The sequence below is a fragment of the Passer montanus genome, unplaced genomic scaffold (genome assembly GCF_014805655.1).
Source record: "Passer montanus isolate IOZ18808 unplaced genomic scaffold, ASM1480565v1 scaffold123, whole genome shotgun sequence".
NCBI classification, from domain to species: domain Eukaryota; kingdom Metazoa; phylum Chordata; class Aves; order Passeriformes; family Passeridae; genus Passer; species Passer montanus.
Genome location: NW_024359056.1, coordinates 1,439,919 through 1,457,703, shown reverse-complemented (window position 1 = coordinate 1,457,703; position 17,785 = coordinate 1,439,919). Strand labels below are relative to the sequence as shown.

General features: G+C 64.5%; 3 protein-coding genes across 6 annotated transcripts in view; 2 read left to right on the top strand and 1 right to left on the bottom strand.

The window, feature by feature from the left end:
- Positions 1 to 33: 33 nt before the first annotated feature.
- LOC120497170 (actin filament-associated protein 1-like 1) lies at positions 34 to 5,945 on the top strand. The gene is made up of 12 exons (XM_039698342.1): positions 34 to 278; positions 349 to 528; positions 718 to 801; positions 1,083 to 1,167; positions 1,235 to 1,452; positions 1,889 to 2,049; positions 2,122 to 2,239; positions 2,346 to 2,454; positions 3,712 to 3,870; positions 4,732 to 4,886; positions 4,973 to 5,083; positions 5,463 to 5,945. Exons 2-12 carry the CDS (start codon positions 439 to 441, stop codon positions 5,487 to 5,489), a joined length of 1,317 nt encoding a protein of 438 aa, XP_039554276.1. The 5' UTR covers positions 34 to 278; positions 349 to 438; the 3' UTR covers positions 5,490 to 5,945.
- A 918-nt stretch (positions 5,946 to 6,863) lies between these two features.
- Positions 6,864 to 14,558, top strand: FHIP2B (FHF complex subunit HOOK interacting protein 2B). 4 transcript variants are annotated; one of them, XM_039698349.1, is made up of 17 exons: positions 6,864 to 6,945; positions 7,039 to 7,117; positions 9,255 to 9,424; positions 10,657 to 10,761; positions 10,852 to 10,974; positions 11,124 to 11,306; positions 11,392 to 11,588; positions 11,664 to 11,772; positions 12,030 to 12,106; positions 12,204 to 12,393; positions 12,647 to 12,816; positions 12,889 to 13,008; positions 13,083 to 13,173; positions 13,251 to 13,394; positions 13,551 to 13,691; positions 13,767 to 13,867; positions 13,945 to 14,558. In XM_039698349.1, exons 1-17 carry the CDS (start codon positions 6,901 to 6,903, stop codon positions 14,048 to 14,050), a joined length of 2,151 nt encoding a protein of 716 aa, XP_039554283.1. In that variant the 5' UTR covers positions 6,864 to 6,900; the 3' UTR covers positions 14,051 to 14,558. The 4 variants fall into 4 exon arrangements, with proteins under 4 accessions (XP_039554283.1, XP_039554282.1, XP_039554281.1 ...); XM_039698347.1 differs by lacking the exons at positions 6,864 to 6,945; positions 7,039 to 7,117; positions 9,255 to 9,424 and adding an exon at positions 9,682 to 9,896 and having other exon boundaries at positions 10,855 to 10,974; XM_039698346.1 differs by lacking the exons at positions 6,864 to 6,945; positions 7,039 to 7,117; positions 9,255 to 9,424 and adding an exon at positions 9,684 to 9,896.
- A 774-nt stretch (positions 14,559 to 15,332) lies between these two features.
- The window catches only part of NUDT18 (nudix hydrolase 18), a 2,945-nt gene continuing 492 nt past the window's right edge, over positions 15,333 to 17,785 (bottom strand). The window contains exons 2-4 of the mRNA XM_039698356.1: positions 17,504 to 17,678; positions 17,053 to 17,266; positions 15,333 to 16,053 (exon numbers count right to left, since the gene is read on the bottom strand). Coding sequence (XP_039554290.1) covers positions 15,464 to 16,053; positions 17,053 to 17,266; positions 17,504 to 17,656 — 957 coding nt within the window. The 5' untranslated portion in view covers positions 17,657 to 17,678 and the 3' untranslated portion in view covers positions 15,333 to 15,463. The remainder of the gene's footprint in view (positions 16,054 to 17,052; positions 17,267 to 17,503; positions 17,679 to 17,785) is intronic.

The window sequence follows — 17,785 nt, the reverse complement described above, 5'->3', positions numbered from 1 at the left end:
CCCATCACCCCGCGCCCCCCGCCCTGACCCCATCCCGCCTCCCAGGCGGTGGCGACAGCGACAGCAGCCACTACGAGTCGTACGGAGAGGAGGAAGAGGAGGAGGAGGAGGAAGGCGTGACGGACCGGGCCCATTACCTGCGCTGGCCAGCGGCCCCCAGCGCCGAGGCCGAGCCCCCCGGGCGCCCGCAGCCGCAGCTCTGCGGCTTCCTCTGGAGGAAGCGCTGGCTCGGGCGGTGGGCGAAGCAGCTCTTCATCGTCCGGGAGCACGTGCTGCTGGTGAGGAGGGCGATGGATGAAGGGGAGGGGGCTCCGGGACCGCCCCTGACCCCCCGTGCCCCCTCCCCAGTGCTTCAGGTGCGCCGCTGACCTGCAGCCGGTGCTGGAGCTGGACCTGCGCGGCTGCCGGGTCACCTACAAGGACAAGCGGGGCAAGAAGATGCCCCACGCCCTGAAGGTGACGGGGACGGCGGGAGAGGCGCTGGTCATCGGCTTCCAGAGCCGGCAGCAGGCTGAGGACTGGAGGAAGGTTTGGAGGTGTTGCAGCCAGGCAGGAGCGGGGCGGGCAGCGGGCGGTGGGGGTTCAGCCCTGCTCCGGAGCTCCCGGGGGGCTGGGGGTGGCCCGGTGTGCCCCCAGTTCCCTTCTCGGGGGTGTGCGGAGCTGTTTCAGGCGGGCAGCCGGAGCGCGGGGTGCAGCGCTGCCCGTTCCCCCCGGCAGGTGATCGAGGAGGTGAGCAGCGATGCCCCGAGCGGGCTGGCAGCCCTCAGGGGCCCCGCGTCCCCTGCCCCCAGGCTCAGCAGGGTGAGTTGGTCCCCCGGGAAACCCGGGAACCGCTCGGGAATACACCCCAAGTCCATATCCTGGGCTCCTGAATAATCAGGAGGAAAGGAAGGGAAAGGATGAGGGAGAGGAGAGGAGAGGAGAGGAGAGGAGAGGAGAGGAGAGGAGAGGAGAGGAGAGGAGAGGAGAGGAGAGGAGAGGAGAGGAGAGGAGAGGAGAGGAGAGGAGAGGACAGGAGAGCACAGGAGAGCACAGGAGAGGAGGCTGAGAGCCCACAGAGCTGGGGCTCCCCCCATCCCCAGCTCGCCAAGGAGGACGAGGAGGAGGAGAACCGCTCCCGGCAGAGCCCTGCCCGCAGCCCGCGGCCCGGAGAGGACGCCAGAGGAGGTGGGGGCTGCGAGGGGCCGGGGCTCGGGGGGTGCCCGCGCCGTGGCCCTGACCGGGCTGCCCGCAGGGTTCCTGGCCGTGCGGCTGCGCGGGCGCTGGCAGCGCCTGTGGTGCGCGGTCCGGCACGGAGCCCTGCGCATGTTCCCGGAGCCCGGCGCTGCCCAGCGCCCCGTGTGCGCCCTGCGCCTGGACGGCTGCGAGGTGACCCCCGGGGCGGCCCCCGGCTCGCCCCAAAACCTGCGGATCCGCATCGCCCAGCGCGGCCGGGAGCTCGCCCTGCTGCAGGTGAGCGGCCACCAGGGCACCCCCCGTGTCCCTCCGGGGGGCACCCCTGAGCCCAGACCCTGCTGCAGGGGCACCCCCGAGCCCGGATCCGGTCTAGAGGGGCACCCCCTGAGCCCAGACCTGCCCTGGCAGACACCTCTGAGCCCAGACCCTGCTGCAGGGCCACCTCTGAGCACACACTCTCCTCCGGGGGCACCCCCTGTGCCCGGATCCGGTCTAGGGGGGCACCCCTTGAGCCCAGACCTGCCCTGTCAGACACCCCCGAAGCCCAGATCCTGCTGCAGGGACACCCCCTGAGCCCGGACCCTGCCCCAGGGTCACCCCTGAGCCCACGCCCTTCCCCGGGGCACCCCCTGAGCCCGGACCCTGCCCCGGGGGCACCCCCTGAGCCCAGACCCTTCCCCGGGGCACCCCCTTAGCCCGAACCCTGCTGCAGGAGCACCCCCTGAGCCCAGACCCTGCCCCACACCAGGCCCGTTCGGACGAGGAAAGGGAAGCCTGGCTGAAGACCCTGCAGGCCAGGGGAGGAGTGGAGCCGAAGAAGGCGGACGGGCCCCCCCCGAGACCCCCCCGGCCGAGCAGCCGCCCCGCTGCCGGGTAAGGCTTTGGGACCCCCAGCCCCGGCTCCGTGCGGGGTGCGGGAGGTAACGCGACCCCCCCTCCTTGCAGGGGGCTGCTGCTGCGCCGCGTCCCCACCCCCAACGCGTACATGGACGATCCCTTCGGGCAGCCCCCGGCTGGGAGCCCCAAACACCTCTACTCCAACGCGGAGCGGCTGCAGCAGCTGGTAACCTCTGCCGGTGCCCCTTGCCCCCCACTCGTGCCCCCCAGCGCGGGGGGATCCGCTCCCACCGCCCCCTTGCCCACGGGCCTCTCTGGGCTTCCCTCCGCAGCAGCAGAGCCTGGACCGGGCAGCGCCGGGGCAGCGGCCGAGAGCCGTGTCTGCCCTGCCCTGCGGTGCCAGCAGCCCCGCCCCGGGCCGTGCCCGGCCCGCGCAGGCAGGTGAGAGGGGAAGGGTGCCCCAGGGCTGTCCCCCCTTCCCCGGCTCCCCCGGCTGCCAGGGAGGCAGCGCTGCCGGTGAGAGATGGGATTTCTGTGTCCTTCCCCCGGCCTTCCTCCCCAGCGTTCCTCCTCTTCCTCCTGATTTTCCTTTCTCTTCCCTTCCTCCTGATAATCCTTTCCCTTCCCTTCACCCTGATTACTCAGGATCATTCCCACTGCCTTTCCCAGCTGCTCTATGGTGCACCTCAATAATTTTCATTTTGGAGCGTTTTTACTCTGAAGGGGAGTTTGTGAACTGTGAGGTGGTTACAGGGTTTGGGGTTTTTTGGGGGGAAAATCAGCTTTTTTTGGGTGGAGGGATAATTGGTCTTTCTCTTCTGTTCCTCCTGACTCTTCCTCTCTTTCCTTCTTTCTGATTTTCCCTCATGCATCCTTCCTCCTGATTTCCTTTCCTTTCCTTTCCTTTCCTTCCCTTCCCTTCCCTTCCCTTCCCTTCCTCCTGATCATCCTTTCTCTTCCCTTTCTCCAGTGTCCCTCCTCTGCTCTGTCCCCTGAGCATCCTTCCCCTGCCTTTCCTCCTGACCCTCCCTCTTTTTTCCTTCCTCCTGATCACCCTTTCTCTTTTCTTCCTGATCATCCTGTCCCTTCCTTTCCTCCTCAACCTCCCTCCTCTTCTCTTCCTCCTGATCATCTTTTCCCTTCCTCCTGATCACCCTTTGTCTTCCTTTCCTTCCCACCATCTCCCTTCCCTTCCTCCTGACCTTCCCTCCTCTTCCCTTCCTCCTGATCACCCTTTCTGTACTCTTCTTCCTGATCACCCTTTCTCTTCTCTTCCTCCTCACCCTCCCTCCTCTTTTCTTCCTCCTGATCATCATTTCTCTTCCCTTCCTCCTGACCCTCTCTCCCTTCCCTTTCTCCTGGCCCTCTCTCCCTGCCCTCCCTCCTGACCCTCTCTCCCTGCCCTCCCTCCTGACCCTCTCTCCCTGCCCTCCCTCCCGACCCTCTCTCCCTGCCCTTCCTCCTGACCGTCCCTCCCTGCCCTCCCTCCTGACCCTCTCTCCCTGCCCATCCTCCTGGCTGTCCCTCTCTCCCTGCCCTTCCTCCCGACCCTCTCTCCCTGCCCTCCCTCCTGACCCTCTCTCCCTTCCCTCCCTCCTGACCCTCTCTCCCTGCCCCCCTCCTGACCCTCTCTCCCTGCCCTCCCTCCTGACCCTCTCTCCCTGCCCCCCTCCTGACCCTCTCTCCCGTTCCCCGCAGCCCCAGCCGCTCTCCGGGCCCGGCCTGCCAGCGCGCAGCTGCCGAAGGACAGCCCGAGCCCGCAGAGCAGGGGCTCCTCCCTCGCCCAGCACACGCTGCCCCTGCCCCAGAGCCTGCCCCCGAGCAGGGGCCCACGGGAAGGGCGGGATGTGCTCGTCGGTAGGAGCACCCGGGGGGGCTCTGGGGGTGTCATGATCCCTTTGAGCGGGGGCTTGTGAGCTCTCAGAGAAACACATCGCTCCTAAAATAGCTCAGGTAGCACAAAATCAGCAAGGTGGCTTCTGTAGTGGTGTTAGAAACAGAAAGGTTTTAATAAAAGGCAAATTAACAAAGCTCTTTACGGAGAAAACCTGAGCTGAGGGCAAAAAGCTCTTGCTCCTGGTAAAACACCCTACAAAAACCATTAGTTCTTTTGTTCTCTTCTTATTCTAGCAAATTGCCTTGTGGGAACCCAGGACATTCCTCTGACTGCCCCGAATGGCTCAAGACCCTGGCAGGGGCTCAGAGACCTTGGCACAGAGTCAAAGACCCCTGTGCCTTGGATTCCATTCTAAAAACCCCAAAATTCTCCTTTTTCACCCTGTGATAAATTAACTACCATTCTACTCAAACTCTTGCGGCTTGTAAATCTTCACACAAAGCTGGTCATTTTTTCCGTGGGTTAAAACCGAAGGCAGAGTTGTCTTTGACTCTGTGCCAAGGACTCTGAGCCCCCTGCCAGGGTCTCGAGCCACCCAGGGCAGTCAGAGGTTCCAACATTGCCTAAGCAAGACCTTTTACCTTCTGTCCAATTAGCTATCCTTAAGTTTGAAGTAAAGTCCTGTAAAGTGTCTTTTTTACCCAATTAAAGAGATAAACTTCTGAGGTTTTTTTAAAAAAAAAAAAGACAAGAGATAATTTATCCACCCCCTCAACGGAGAGCCCATCCCTGCGCTCTGGGCCGGGCACTGCCCGCTCCCGGCCGGAGCAGCTGGCAGGGCTGGGGTGCCAGCCTTGGCAGCGCTCCTGCTGTCCCTGCAGGGAAAAGAGCCTTTCCCAGGCTGGAGGAGAAGGTGGGGCAGCTGGAGCGGGGCGTGAAGGGCAGGCTGAAGGCCGGCTCCGAGATGAACCTGCTGGCGCTCGGGAAGTCGCTGAAGGGGCACATCGCCGCCACCGCCAGCTCGGCTGGCTCCGAGGTGGGGACACCAGAGCCGGCGTGCATGACAGGCATGGCGAGGTTTGCGGGGCACTCCCGACCCTTCCTCCGCTGCTTCTCCCCCAGGGATCATTCCTCAGGCCACTGCTGAAGCGCACCACCTCGGCCAGGAGCGCCATGAGGCCGCCGCCGTCCCCGGTCGTGGCGGGGAAGGGAAATGTGATGAGGAAGACAAAGGTAACTCCGGGACCCGGGGGAAGGGGAAGGGTCTCGGTTTGGAAAGCCAGGTGTCTGCTCAGGAAGGCAGGAGCCTCCCCTGAAATGGAGAACGCAAACCCCCTCCCTCTGAATTGCTATAAATCTGCCTGGGCTCACATCTCCCAGTGGATGCTGCAGTTGTTATCAGCCGTGCAGGGACATCCCACAGCCTGTTATCAGCAGGTGTCCCCCAGGAAGGATTGGGTGTGGAAGAGATAAGGAAAACTGCCGGATGAACAGGAGACAGCTGCCATGCAGATCCAAACAGAATCCAATGCGCTTGGCAATCCAGGACAGAAGGGTTGAGGGGATCCCACAGAACAGGGAAATGAGGGACTGACCCCCCCAATCTGTCCAGGAGTGGGAGATGAAGTCTGCGATGTGAGCACGGAGCGGGAGCCTCCCGGAGACCATCGGGCCGCACGTGGATCGTGCGGGACCAGCCTGGGATCAGCCTGGAATTTGAATGTATCCGTCACTATCAGCGCTACAACTACGCACATCTATTTTTGTATCCAGATATATCGACACACACCTATCAGCTCTCCACCCGGGGGCTTCCCTGCCGCGTCCCCACCCGTCCCAGCGCCTCGGTTTTGGGGTAAAAATCCCCGGGTACAACTTCAGGAGCTGCTGGCTCTGTCCCCAGTGTGGGCACCCCGAATTTCCAGGGGTGGGTGTGGGCAAACCCTGGGGGGCACGGGTTTGGGAGCACCCGATTGTCCATTCCCTGGAGTCAGCGGGACCCGGGCTGGGCCCTGGGTGCATTTCCAGCAGCTGTGCTTGTCAGGGCTTGGGTTTAATTGGAGAAAATTGTTTTTTAGAGAATTAAAGAAAAAATGTCGTAAAACTTGGGTTGTGCTGTGGGAAAGGGTGAGCTGGGAAGGGGGTGGGGTCCTTGTCATTGTCCTGGTGAGTGTGGGCTCCATCCCGGTGGAGGGGTTTGTGGGGTCAGTCCCAAACCCAGGGAAGGAGTTTGTGGGGTCAGTTCCCATTCTGTTGAAGGGGTTTGTGGGGTCAGTCCCAAACCCAGGGAAGGAGTTTGTGGGGTCAGTTCCCATTCTGTTGAAGGGGTTTGTGGGGTCAGTCCCCATCCCAGGGATGGAGTTTGTGGGGTCAGTCCTGATCCTAGGGAAAGAGTTTGTGAGGTCAGTCCCAATCCTAGTGAAGGAGTTTATGGAGGGTATCCTGATCCCGGTGAAAGGGTTTGTGGGGTCAGTCCTGATCCCAGTGAAGGGGTTTGTGGAGTCAATTCTGATCCCGGTGAAGGGGTTTGTGGGGTCAGTCCTGATCTTGGTGAAAGGGTTTGTGGGGTCAGTCCTGATCCTGGTGAAGGGGTTTGTGGAGTGAGTCCCCATCCCAGGGAAGGAGTTTGTGGGGTCAATCCCAATCCTAGTGAAGGAGTTTATGGGGGGTATCACGATCCCAATGAAGGGGTTTATGGGGTCAATCCCCATCCCGATGAAGGGTTTGTGGGGTCAGTCCCGGGTAGGATGATGCCCTCGCCCTGTGTGGGGGGTTTGTTCCCATCCAGGTTTGTGGGCTCCATCCCCACCCCGGTGCCCCGCGTCCACCCCACCCAGCCCTGCCCGCGGAGCACTTTTATGGCTGAGGCACCTTCGCAACCCCTCCGTCCTCCACGCTGCTCGCTCCCAGCCCGGCCCATCCCTGCGGGAGCCGCAGCGGAGCCGCCGGGGGCGGGACCGGGGAGGGACCGGGAGGGACCGGGGGAGGGACCGGGCGGGACCGGCCGGGGGCCGGCGGCGGGTTCGGTGCCGGTGCCGGGGGTCCCAGCCATGCTCAGCCGTCTGGGAGCGCTGCTGCAGCAGGCGGTGGAGACGGTGAGCGGGGCCGGGGGGGACGCGGGAGGAACGGGACCGGCACCGGGAGTGGGGGGTTCCGTGCCCCCCTGACCCCGGTCCCGGTGTGAGCAGCGGGAGCCCAGCGTGGACCTGCTGGAGGCCTTCACCGAGCACTGGACGGGCATCACCGGCTACTACCTGGAGGCCACAGGTGAGCGGGGTGCGGGGAGGGGTCCCGGTGCCCCGGGCTGGGGGTGCTTTTTTCCCGGGACGGGGTCCCTGTTTCCCGGGATGGAGTTCTTTCTCTCCGGGATGGGGTCTCAGGTGGGAATAAATCCTTGTGGTGTGGGAACAGAGTTGTGTCCTAGGAGAGGTCCTTGTATCCTAAAACAGGGTGTCCTAAAAACGGGAACAAGGTCCCTGTGCCCAAGGAGGGGGGGACCCCATTCCCTGGGACGCGATCCCATATCCTGGGAGGGGGCCGTGTGTCCTGGGAGAGCGTCCCTGTGTCCTAAAACGGGATCCCCGGGCTAGGAATGATCCCTGTGCCCTGGGGCAGGGTCAGGGGAATGTCCCGGGACAGGACCCCGTGTCCTGGGACAAATCCCTGCACGTTGCCGTGGGACCCCAAATCCTGGGACGGGACCCCGGTGCCCGCGGGGCCGGGCCCGGGACACCCTTCCCAAGCCCGGGCAGGATTTACCCCCTCGGGGTTCTCTGCCCTGCCCCGCCGCGACCCCCCGGCAGCGCGGTGGGGTCGGCACGGAGATTTTGGGGTGTGTGGGGACACTCCCGGCACAGGCTGGGACACGTCCCTTCGGGAGCGCGCTGCGCCCTGGCAGCGCTGGAGCGGCGCCGGGAGAGCTCCGGCCCCAATTCCCGGGAATCCCGGGATCCCGGGCCCGGCTGTGCCGGTGGATCCCGGTCCCGGCTGTGCCGGGGGTCTCCGGTGCCCACCGGGGGAACGGGCAGCGGCGGGAGGAGCGGGATGTCCGGCAGCGCCCTAGGCCGGGGCGGAAGCAGCTGTTCCATCCTCACATTGCCATCTAGCGTCGTTCCCGCTCCGGAGGAGCCGGATTTAGGGATGGCACGGATCAGGGAAAAGCCCTGGCAGGACCCCACTGGCACGGCTGGCACCTCACCGGGGCATCCCTCCCGCTGCCGTGCCCGGGGGTGCCCCGCCACAGCCTCCCGACCTTGAATCCGTGAATCCATGAATCTCCGGATCCCGCCCGGGGGTGCCCCGCCACAGCCTCCCGACCTTGAATCCCTGAATCCATGAATCTCTGAATCCATGAATCCCCAGATCCCTGATTCCCGAATCCCTGATTCCCCAAATCCCCAGGTCTCCGAGTCCCTGAATCCCAGTATCACCAAATCTCTGGATCCCCAAATCCCTGAACCCCTGGATTCTTGAATCCCCGAATCCCTGATCTCTGAATCCCTGAATCCTCGAATCCCTGGATCACCAAACCCCTGATCCCTGGATCCCTGAATATCCCCGAATCCGTGGATCCCCAAATCCCTGAATCCCTGAACCCTGAATCCCCAAATCCCTGATCCCTGAATGCCCAAATCCCAGAATTCCCCAGATCCCTCAACCCATTAATCCCTGGATCCCTGGGTATCTGGAACCCTGAATCGCCAAATCCCCAATCCCCAGTCCCCAAATCCCTAAATCCCTGAATCCCCAAATCCCTGATCCCTGAATCCCTGGATCCCTGAACCCTGAATCCTTGAACCCCGAATCCCCAATCCCCAAATCCCTTGACCCCAAATCCCCAATCCTCGAATCCCCAAATCCCTGAACCCTGAATCCCCAAATCCCTGGGTCCCTGAACCCTGAATCCTTGAACCTCGAATCCCAAATCCTCAATCCCTGAATCCACAAATCCCTGAACCCTGAATCCCCAATCCCTGATCCCTGGATCCCTGAACTGTGAATCCTTGAACCCCGAATCCCCAATCCCTGAACCCTGAATCCTTGAACCCCAAATCCCCAAATCCCTGAACCCCAAATCCCCGATCCCTGAACCCTGAACCCCAAATCCCCAATCCCTGAATCCCCAGATCCCTGATCCCCAGTCCCTGAATTCCCAAATCCCTGAACCCCGAATCCCCAAATCCCCAATCCCTGAATCCCTGGACCCCAAATCCTCAATCCCCGAATCCCTAGATCCCTAACCCCTGGATCCTTGAACCCTGAATCCCCAAATCCCCAATCCCCAAATCCCTGAACCCCAAATCCCTGGATCCCTGAACCCTAAATCCCCAATCCCTGAACCCTGAATCCCCAAATCCCTAATCCCAAATCCCCAAATCCCGTTCCCCGCCTCCCGGTGCGGCAGACGAGAGCGTGGCGGCGCGGCAGACGGACATCCCGTGGCGCCTGCGGCAGATGTTGGACATCCTGGTGCACGAGGAGCAGCAGCGCCCGCCGGGGGACACGGGGCCGTGCCTCGAGTACCTGCTGCAGCACAAGCTGCTGGAGACACTGGGGACGCTGGGAAAGGCGGAGGTGAGCGGGAAAATCGGGAAAATCCCTCGGGAAAATCGGGAAAATCCCTCGGGAGAGGCCGAGCCCGCAGCCTGTCCCAGCTGCTTCGCCTGGTGCCCCTCGGTGATTTTAATTTTGGAGCATTTTTACAGAGAACGGGAGTTTGTGAAGTGTGAGGTGGTCACAGGGCTTGGGTTTGGGTTTGTTTTTTTGCCCCAAATCCCTGGATCCCTGAACCCTAAATCCCCAATCCCTGAACCCTGAATCCCCAAATCCCTAATCCCAAATCCCCAAATCCCGTTCCCCGCCTCCCGGTGCGGCAGACGAGAGCGTGGCGGCGCGGCAGACGGACATCCCGTGGCGCCTGCGGCAGATGTTGGACATCCTGGTGCACGAGGAGCAGCAGCGCCCGCCGGGGGACACGGGGCCGTGCCTCGAGTACCTGCTGCAGCACAAGCTGCTGGAGACACTGGGGACGCTGGGAAAGGCGGAGGTGAGCGGGAAAATCGGGAAAATGGGGGAAAATCGGGAAAATCCCTCGGGAGAGGCCGAGCCCGCAGCCTGTCCCAGCTGCTTCACCTGGTGCCCCTCGGTGATTTTAATTTTGGAGCATTTTTACAGAGAACGGGAGTTTGTGAAGTGTGAGGTGGTCACAGGGCTTGGGTTTGGGTTTGTTTTTTTGTGGAAAATTGGCTTTTTGTGATGGAAAACTTGGCTTTTTTGGGAGGGTCTTGGGTTGCTCAAGTTGCCCACCGGGATCCTTTCTGGGAGCTTGCGCCTCAGCACATCCCTGCTTGCACAGGAAGGGTTTTTTTTAAATACCTGGCACACAGATATTTGAAAGATAAAAATAAAAACAGATATTAAAAAAAAAGAAATAGAAACATCTGGCATTTGGCTTTGAGGGATGAGGTGCCAGGTGTGGAAAAAAGGTAAATATTGGCCAAATACGTAACAAACATAATGGCTCTGCTGCCCCTTTGCTGCTAAGAACAGCAACAAGCCCCTAGAAATAGATTTTTATTCAAATAGAAGTGGAAACACGCTGGGCCTTTCACGCCCAGGAGGATTTGGGGGTTTGGGGTGCTGGGAAATGGGAAATAATCCCCCGGATTTCTTTTTCTTTTGACGCAGAGAATCGAGTTAAACCCCTCATTGTTGAAGGGAAGCGGGGATGATTTTGGGGCGGTTTGGGGTAGCTATGGGGACATCAGGGGGTGTGGCTGATTGCTGTCCCCGTGTCCCTGTCCCAGTATCCCCCCGGCATGAGGCAGCAGGTCCTGCTCTTCTTCAGCCGCCTGCTGGGGCGGCTGCAGCACCCGCTGCTGCACTACCTCAACGTGCTCCGGCCCGTGCAGGTGAGGTGCCACCTGTCCCCGGGAGGTGACAGCCACGGGGACGGGGCGGGCAGCCCCCGGCACCCCCACATGCCCACCCCTGCTCCCCAGAAGCTGCTCCAGCTCAGCGGGGACCGCCTGGGCTCCGGCGCCGAGAGGGAGGAGGTGCAGCTGGCAGCCGTGCTCTGCTCCAAAATCCAGCAGGACGCCAGCCTGCTGCCCTACATCCTGCAGGTGGGGCCGTGCGGGTCCCCTTGGGGTGTGGCCTCCTGTCCTTTTGGGGTCACTTTGCAGCCTCCTCCCTGCCATAAAGCTCCTCGGCGTGAGGAGGAGGAGGAGGAAGGTGGTGGCTGCAATGCTTTGCTGCTGCTCTTCCTCTGCAGGGAAAGAGCGTCCTGAACGGGAGGAGAGCCCCGGAGAGCCCCAGGGAGGAGGGTTTGGAGCATGCCCCGGGCACCGCTGCCAGCTGCCCTGCAGCCAGTGCCAGCTGCCCTGCAGCCCAGCCCTCCCCGCCACGCAGGGACAGCAACCTCGTCACCTGCCTGGTGGCACTGTGCAGGAGCAAGGTGCGGCCACACGGGTGGCCCCGCGGGGACAGCGGGCACTGCCAGGCGTGTGGCCACCCCCGTGCCCTCCTCCTCTTCCTCGCAGAAGAGCCGGGTGGCGCTGAAGGCTCGGGAGAACCTGCTGCTGCTGGCGGGGCTGTCCCAGGAGGCGGCTGCCACCTGCCTGGCGCGGGGCAGTGCCCTGTGCCCGCTGCTCGTGGGCCACCTCTGCGACCTCTACGGCGCCGTGCCCGCTGGCACCGACCCCGCTGACGTCCTCGCCATGGACAGGGCCAGCTGGAGGTGAGGGGGCGCTGGGCTGGGGGTGCCAGGTGCCCCCCGGCAGTGTCACAGCTCCACGTTCCCCACGCCGTGCAGGTCGCAGGGGGATGGCGCAGGGGACGGGGCTTTCCCGGGCAAGGAGAGCCTGGCTGAGTTCCTGGGCTGGCTGGACTTCCTGGATGAGCTGGTGATGGGCGCCCACCCGGTGAGAGCCACGGGATTCATTCATTGTTCTGGGACTTGATTTGTGCCTGGTCCCCACCCTGTCACCAGCCCAGAGCACCGAGTGCCCCCTCCAGGGATGGCGACTCCACCATTCCCTGGGCAGCCCCATCCCGACATCCAGTCACCCTTTCTGTGCAGAAATTCTTCCCAATCCAACCCAAACCCCCCGGGGTGCAATTTAAGGCTGTGTCCTCTTCTCCTGGGGGGTCCCCACGCTCAGCCCCTCCCTCCCCCCAGCTCGTGGCCGATGCCATCAGCGAGGCCGTGGAGGAGAAGTTCTTCCAGGGAATCCTGCAGCCGCAGCTCCTGCAGATGTGAGTGAGCCCGGCTGGGGCGTTCTGCTCCTCAGGACCCCCTCGGAGCCATGGGGGGGTTCCCTTTTCCCTGGACAACCACGCTGTCCCCCGGCAGGTCGGAGCTGGCCGTGCTGGGCGCCACGGCCGTGCTGGCGGGGACGGTGCGGCAGCTCCGCGCGCCCGCCCTGCTCCACCGCCTCGTCCTCTTCCTGCTGGGGCCCCACCGGCACCCCGAGACCCCCGGGGACGACCCCCACCCCCTGCGGGCGCAGCTCATCGACCGCTGCGACCACCTGTGCGACGAGGTGAGCTCACCTGGGCGGGCTGGGCGGGCAGGGAGGTGGTGCCGGGGGTCTCACCCTGCTGGCTGTGCTGGAGCTCTCACCCTGCTGGCAGTGCCAGGGTCTCACCCTGCTGGCAGTGCCGGGGATCTCACCCTGCTGGCTGTGCTGGAGCTCTCACCCTGCTGGCAGTGCCAGGGTCTCACCCTGCTGGCTGTGCTGGGGGTCTCACCCTGCTGGCAGTGCCCAGGGGTCTCACCCTGCTGGCCGTGCCCAGATCAGCCTGGCCAGCCTGCGGCTCTTCGAGGAGCTCCTGAGGAAGCCCCACGAGCACGTGGCTCACAACCTGGTGCTGCGGAACCTGGAGGCCAGGGCTTACCTGCAGCGCGGCCCCCACGGCCCCGAGGAGCGCGGGCCCCCCGAGACAGACCCCGAGGAGGACGGGCTGTGAGCGAGGGGGGCTGGGCAGGGCGAGGGGGGCACCCCCACTGCCCACCCCCTAACGCTGACCCCGCACAGGGACCTGGAGGAGGATCCCTATTTCACCGACGGATTCCCAGACAACTTTAGGGCGACAAAAAATCCTTCCCCAGCATCGACCCCGTCGGGGAAGGGGCAAGTGAGCGAGGTGGTCAGCAGGTAGGGCTTTGGGGGGGCTGGGCTGGAATGGGGGGCTGCATCCCCCTCCCCATCCTCTCCTCCCTCTCTTCCAGCTTCCTGTGCCTGGTCCCCGAGGAGGCCAAGACCTCGTCGTGCATGGAGGAGGGTGGCTATGACACCTACGTGCACGATGCCCTGGGCACGGTGGGTGCCTGGGGGGGTCCCCAGCCTGCTGGTGGCTGTCCCCGCTCTGGCTCTCACCTGCTGTCCCCCCCGGGCAGGTCCAGGCGTGCCGTGCCAGCGCAGCCCCCTGGGGGTGGCCCTCGTCCCCCCGGCCCCTGGACTCCTGTCACCCTGGAGTGGCTTTTTACGAGGGACACTTCCTCAAGGTGCTGTTCGACCGGATGAGCCGGATCCTGGATCAGGTACCCGGCTACACCTGCCCCGTGCCCCCCCAGGACCCCCGTCGTGGGGACAGAGTGCCCAAAAGCATCAGCAGCGCTCGGTGGGGACGGGCTCAGAACGAGGGGGTGCTGGGGGGGTCACCCCACACCGGGTCCTGAGCGTGCCCCCCATCCCAGCCCTACAGCCTGAACCTGCAGGTGACCTCGGTGCTGTCCCTGCTGGCCGCCCTGCCCCATCCCCACCTCCACGAGTACCTGCTGGACCCCTACCTCAGCCTGGCCCCCGGCTGCCGCTCGCTCTTCTCCGTCCTCGTCAGGGTAACGTCACCCTCTGGGGCGTGGGGACACGGGGACAGCCCCCGGCCGGGGGGTGACCCTTTCCTGCCTCCCCAGGTGATCGGGGAGCTGATGCAGCGGCTGCAGCGCGTGCCCCACTCCAGGGCCAAGCTGCTCCTGGTGCGCCGGCAGCTCCTGGGGCAGGTGCCAGGAGAGCAGTGAGTGCCCCAAAATGCCCTTTTGGGGAGGGGTTGTACCCCACAGACCCCCCCCGCCATGGCTGGTGTCCCCGCAGGATGGATCACACGGTGCTGTTCAAGGGGGTGGTGGTGCTGGAGGAGTTCTGCAAGGAGCTGGCTGCCATCGCCCTGGTCAAGGGGCCACCCGAGGGGCCGCCCTGAGCCCCCCCTCTTCGGCCGGGCTGTGGTGGCCGCCGGCCACGTTTTGGTGGCCCTGCAGTAGCCAGGAACGGCCGTGGCACCGCGGGAAGGACCTCGCAGGAGGACGAGGAGGCGCGGAGCCCTTCCTTGTCACCTCGGCCAGCCCCGAGGTGTCAGCACGTCCCCGTGCTGGGTGCGGAGCCGTGGCTGCTGTGGCTCCTCCTGGGTGGTGGTTCCTGCTCCCCCTGCGCTGCCGGAGCTGCCCCGAGCCCCCCAAGGCTCCAGCAGGGAATTTTTAGGCAATAATGAGGCAATAATGGGGTGTGTGGGACAGAGCCCCCCTCAGCTGCAAGGACTCGATTGTCCCCTGCCCTGGCGCTGTGGCAGGGGGAGTGTGACATGTGTGACATGTCTGTGTGTGTGTGTGCCATGTGTGTGTGCTCTGGTGGGGGACTGTCCCCCCAGACCCTGCAAAGCCCCTCCCCAGGGTGATGGGACTCTGCTCCAATAAAGCTGTGACTCAGCAGCACCTCTGTGCCCCTTCCCAAACATCCTTAAACCCATTCCCCATTTCCCACAAACATCCCCAAACTCACTCCCTATTTCCTCCAAACACCCCAAAAGAGCACTCTGCATTTTCCCCAAACACCCCCCTGCCCTGGCGCTGTGGCAGGGGGAGTGTGACATGTGTGACATGTCTGTGTGTGTGTGTGCCATGTGTGTGTGCTCTGGTGGGGGACTGTCCCCCCAGACCCTGCAAAGCCCCTCCCCAGGGTGATGGGACTCTGCTCCAATAAAGCTGTGACTCAGCAGCACCTCTGTGCCCCTTCCCAAATATCCTTAAACCCTTAAATCCTTATCCTTAATTCGCCATTTCCCCCAAAACCCCACTCCCCATTTCCCCCAAACATCTCCAAACTCACTCCCCATTTCCTCCAAACACCCCAAAACACCACTCTGCATTTTCCCCAAACACTCCCAAATCCCACTCCCCATTTTTCTCCGAATGCCCCCAAGCCCCACTCCCCATTTCCCCAAACACCCCAAAATCCCACTCTCTATTTTCCCCCAAACACCCCAAAATCCCACTCCCCATTTTCCCCCAAACACCTCACTCTCCATTTCCCCCAAACCCACTCCCCATTTCCTCCAAACACTCCCAAAACACCACTCTGCATTTTCCCCCCAAACCCACTCCCCATTTCCCCCAAACACCCCAAAACCCCACTCCCCATTTCCCCCAAACCCCTCAAAACCCCATTTCCCCCCGCACCCCACTCCCCACCGCAGCCAGGACACGGAACCAGCAGCCGCCGGGTTTATTTCATTTCTGCCCTCAGCACCCCCAGAGCAGCCCCCATCCCCGGGCAGCGCATCCCGGGGCTCCCCCTTTGCCCCTCCCAGCCCCGCACTCCCCCCGCAGCTCTCCCGTGCCTAGCTCCGGACGGGCACGGTGGCACCGAGCCTCCGCAGGACGCGGCCCCGCAGCCGCTCGTCCCGCACGGGCCACCAGCGCAGCGCGGGGTCGCGGGGCTCGGGGGGCCGCTCCCGCCGGCTGTCCGGGGGCACGCTCAGCAGCACGTTGAAGCAGACGCCGTCGCTGTCCCCAGAGTCGCCGGGGCTGTGCTGCAGCCCCAGCAGCCCCAGGGCCGCGGGCTGCGGCTCCCAGGCCAGGCGCTCCCGCAGCAGCCGCAGCAGCGGCGGGCGCAGCCCCGCACGCAGCTCGGAGCGGGACGTGCCGCACGCCACCACGGGCAGGTGCGGGGTGCCGCCGGTGGCCAGCAGCAGCCACAGCTCGCCCGCGGCGTTGGAGAAGGGCAGCAGGAGGCGCAGGCAGAGCGGGGAGCAGGGCAGCTCCCGCGGCAGCGTCGGGGGGTGCGCGGGGCTGCGGCGGTAGCGGGCGGCCAGCTCCAGCAGCGGCAGGATGTCCGGGGAGCGCAGCGGCAGCGAGCGCGGGTCCCCGGGCCACCAGGTGGCTTGGAGGGACTCGGAGTCTGCCTCCTGCAGGGTCTTCAGGGTCCCTCCTGCGCGAACAGGGGTGGCACGGAATGGGGGACACAGCGGGACAGAGGGAAAGGCTGGGGGGGGACACTGGTGGGGCACTGAGACCCCCGTGGTGGGCGGACAGGGGACACTGGTGGGACATTGAGACCCCCGTGATGGGCACAGAGGCGACACTGGTGGGACATTGAGACCCCCGTGGTGGGCACAGAGGGGACACTGGTGGGACATTGAGACCCCCGTGGTGGGCACAGAGGGGACACTGGTGGGGCATTGAGACCCCTGTGATGGGTGGGGAGGGGACACTGGTGGGACATTGAGACCCCCGTGATGGGCACAGAGGGGACACTGGTGGGACAGTGGCACCCCCGTGGTGGGCAGAGAGGGGACACTGGTGGGGCATTGAGACCCCCGTGGTGGGTGGACAGGGGACACTGGTGGGACATTGAGACCCCCGGGGTGGGCAGACAGGGGACACTGGTGGGGCATTGAGACCCCCGTGATGGGTGGACAGGGGACACTGGTGGCCCCACGTGGGGGCTGGGGGTGGTGGCAGGGGACAGCGATGGCCTGGCACGAAGGTGCTGAAATGCATCATGGGGTTTGCAGGGGACACCAGAGAGCTGGCACAAGGGTGGCAGGGGACACTGATGCCTGGGCACAGGGTGGGGTGGGGACACTGATTCCCACCATGGGGCTGGCAGGGGACAGGGATAGCCATCATGGGGGTGCCAGGGGACAAGGATACCATCACTAGGGTTGGCAGAGGACAGGGATACCCATCACAGGGGTGCCACTTTCCATCATGACACTGGCAGGGGACAGGGATACCTGTCACAGGGTACCTGACACTGGCAGGGGACAGGGATACCCACCCTGGGACTGGCAGGGGACACAGATACCCATCACAGGCAAGGGGCAGGGATACCCACCACGGGACTGGCAGGGAACACTGCCACCCACCGCGGGGCCAGCTGGGGACCCTCCCCCGAAGCCCCCGCGCCCCTCGGAGCCCCGCAAACCTGTGGCCCGCGCCAGGAAGGCGAAGCGGATCCAGGCCGGGCCCCGCTCCTCCAGCGCCAGCAGCGTCACGGGCTCGCAGTGCAGCCCCGACTCCTCGCGCACCTCGCGGCGCAGCGCCGCCAGCACGGCCTCGCCCCGCTCCACCCGGCCCGCGGGCAGGTACCAGCGGCCACGGCACTCGGGCTTGGCCTCCTGCACCAGCAGCAGCGCGTCCTGCGGAACGGGGACGGGGACGGGGATGGGAACGGGAACGGGAACGGGAACGGGAACGGGAACGGGCATGGGAACGGGAACGGGAACGGGAACGGGGACGGGAACGGGGACGGGGGGGGCACTGGGGCCTGGACTGGGGGCACTGGGGGGATGCTCTGGGAGCACTGGGGGATGGCCTGGCTGCACTGGGGGGATGCTCTGGCTGCACTGGGGGCGCTGGGAGCGGGGCTGCCTCACCTCCTGGTTGAAGAGCACGGCCAGCACGACGTAGCAAACGTCCCTGCCCAGGCGGACCCCGGGGGGCGCGGGGCACCCCTCGAAAGCCGCCCCCACGTCCCAGGCGCCTCCGTCCAGCACGGCCTCCAGCTCCGGCAGCGGCGCGTCCCCCATGGGGGCGGGGGTCCCGCGGCAGCTGGGGGCGGCAGCGGGGCCGGCTCAGGGCGTGGCGGGGACCCCCCAGACGTGCAGGCGAGGGGACAAAGAGCCGCGGCGCCGGGGGGGCTGCAGGGGGTGGTGAGG

What these genes read in the sequence shown, in the direction of transcription:
- FHIP2B (XM_039698349.1), top strand. Translation starts at nt 6,901, where the DNA reads ATGCTCAGCCGTCTGGGAGCGCTGCTGCAGCAGGCGGTGGAGACG. An exon ending in ACGTGCTCCGGCCCGTGCAG is followed by an intron (nt 10,762 to 10,851) that starts GTGAGGTGCCAC and finishes CCTGCTCCCCAG; the next exon opens with AAGCTGCTCCAGCTCAGCGG. An exon ending in GTGAGCGAGGTGGTCAGCAG is followed by an intron (nt 13,009 to 13,082) that starts GTAGGGCTTTGG and finishes CCTCTCTTCCAG; the next exon opens with CTTCCTGTGCCTGGTCCCCG.
- LOC120497170 (XM_039698342.1), top strand. Translation starts at nt 439, where the DNA reads ATGCCCCACGCCCTGAAGGTGACGGGGACGGCGGGAGAGGCGCTGGTC. An exon ending in AGCAGCCGCCCCGCTGCCGG is followed by an intron (nt 2,050 to 2,121) that starts GTAAGGCTTTGG and finishes CCCTCCTTGCAG; the next exon opens with GGGGCTGCTGCTGCGCCGCG. An exon ending in AGGGCGGGATGTGCTCGTCG is followed by an intron (nt 3,871 to 4,731) that starts GTAGGAGCACCC and finishes CTGTCCCTGCAG; the next exon opens with GGAAAAGAGCCTTTCCCAGG.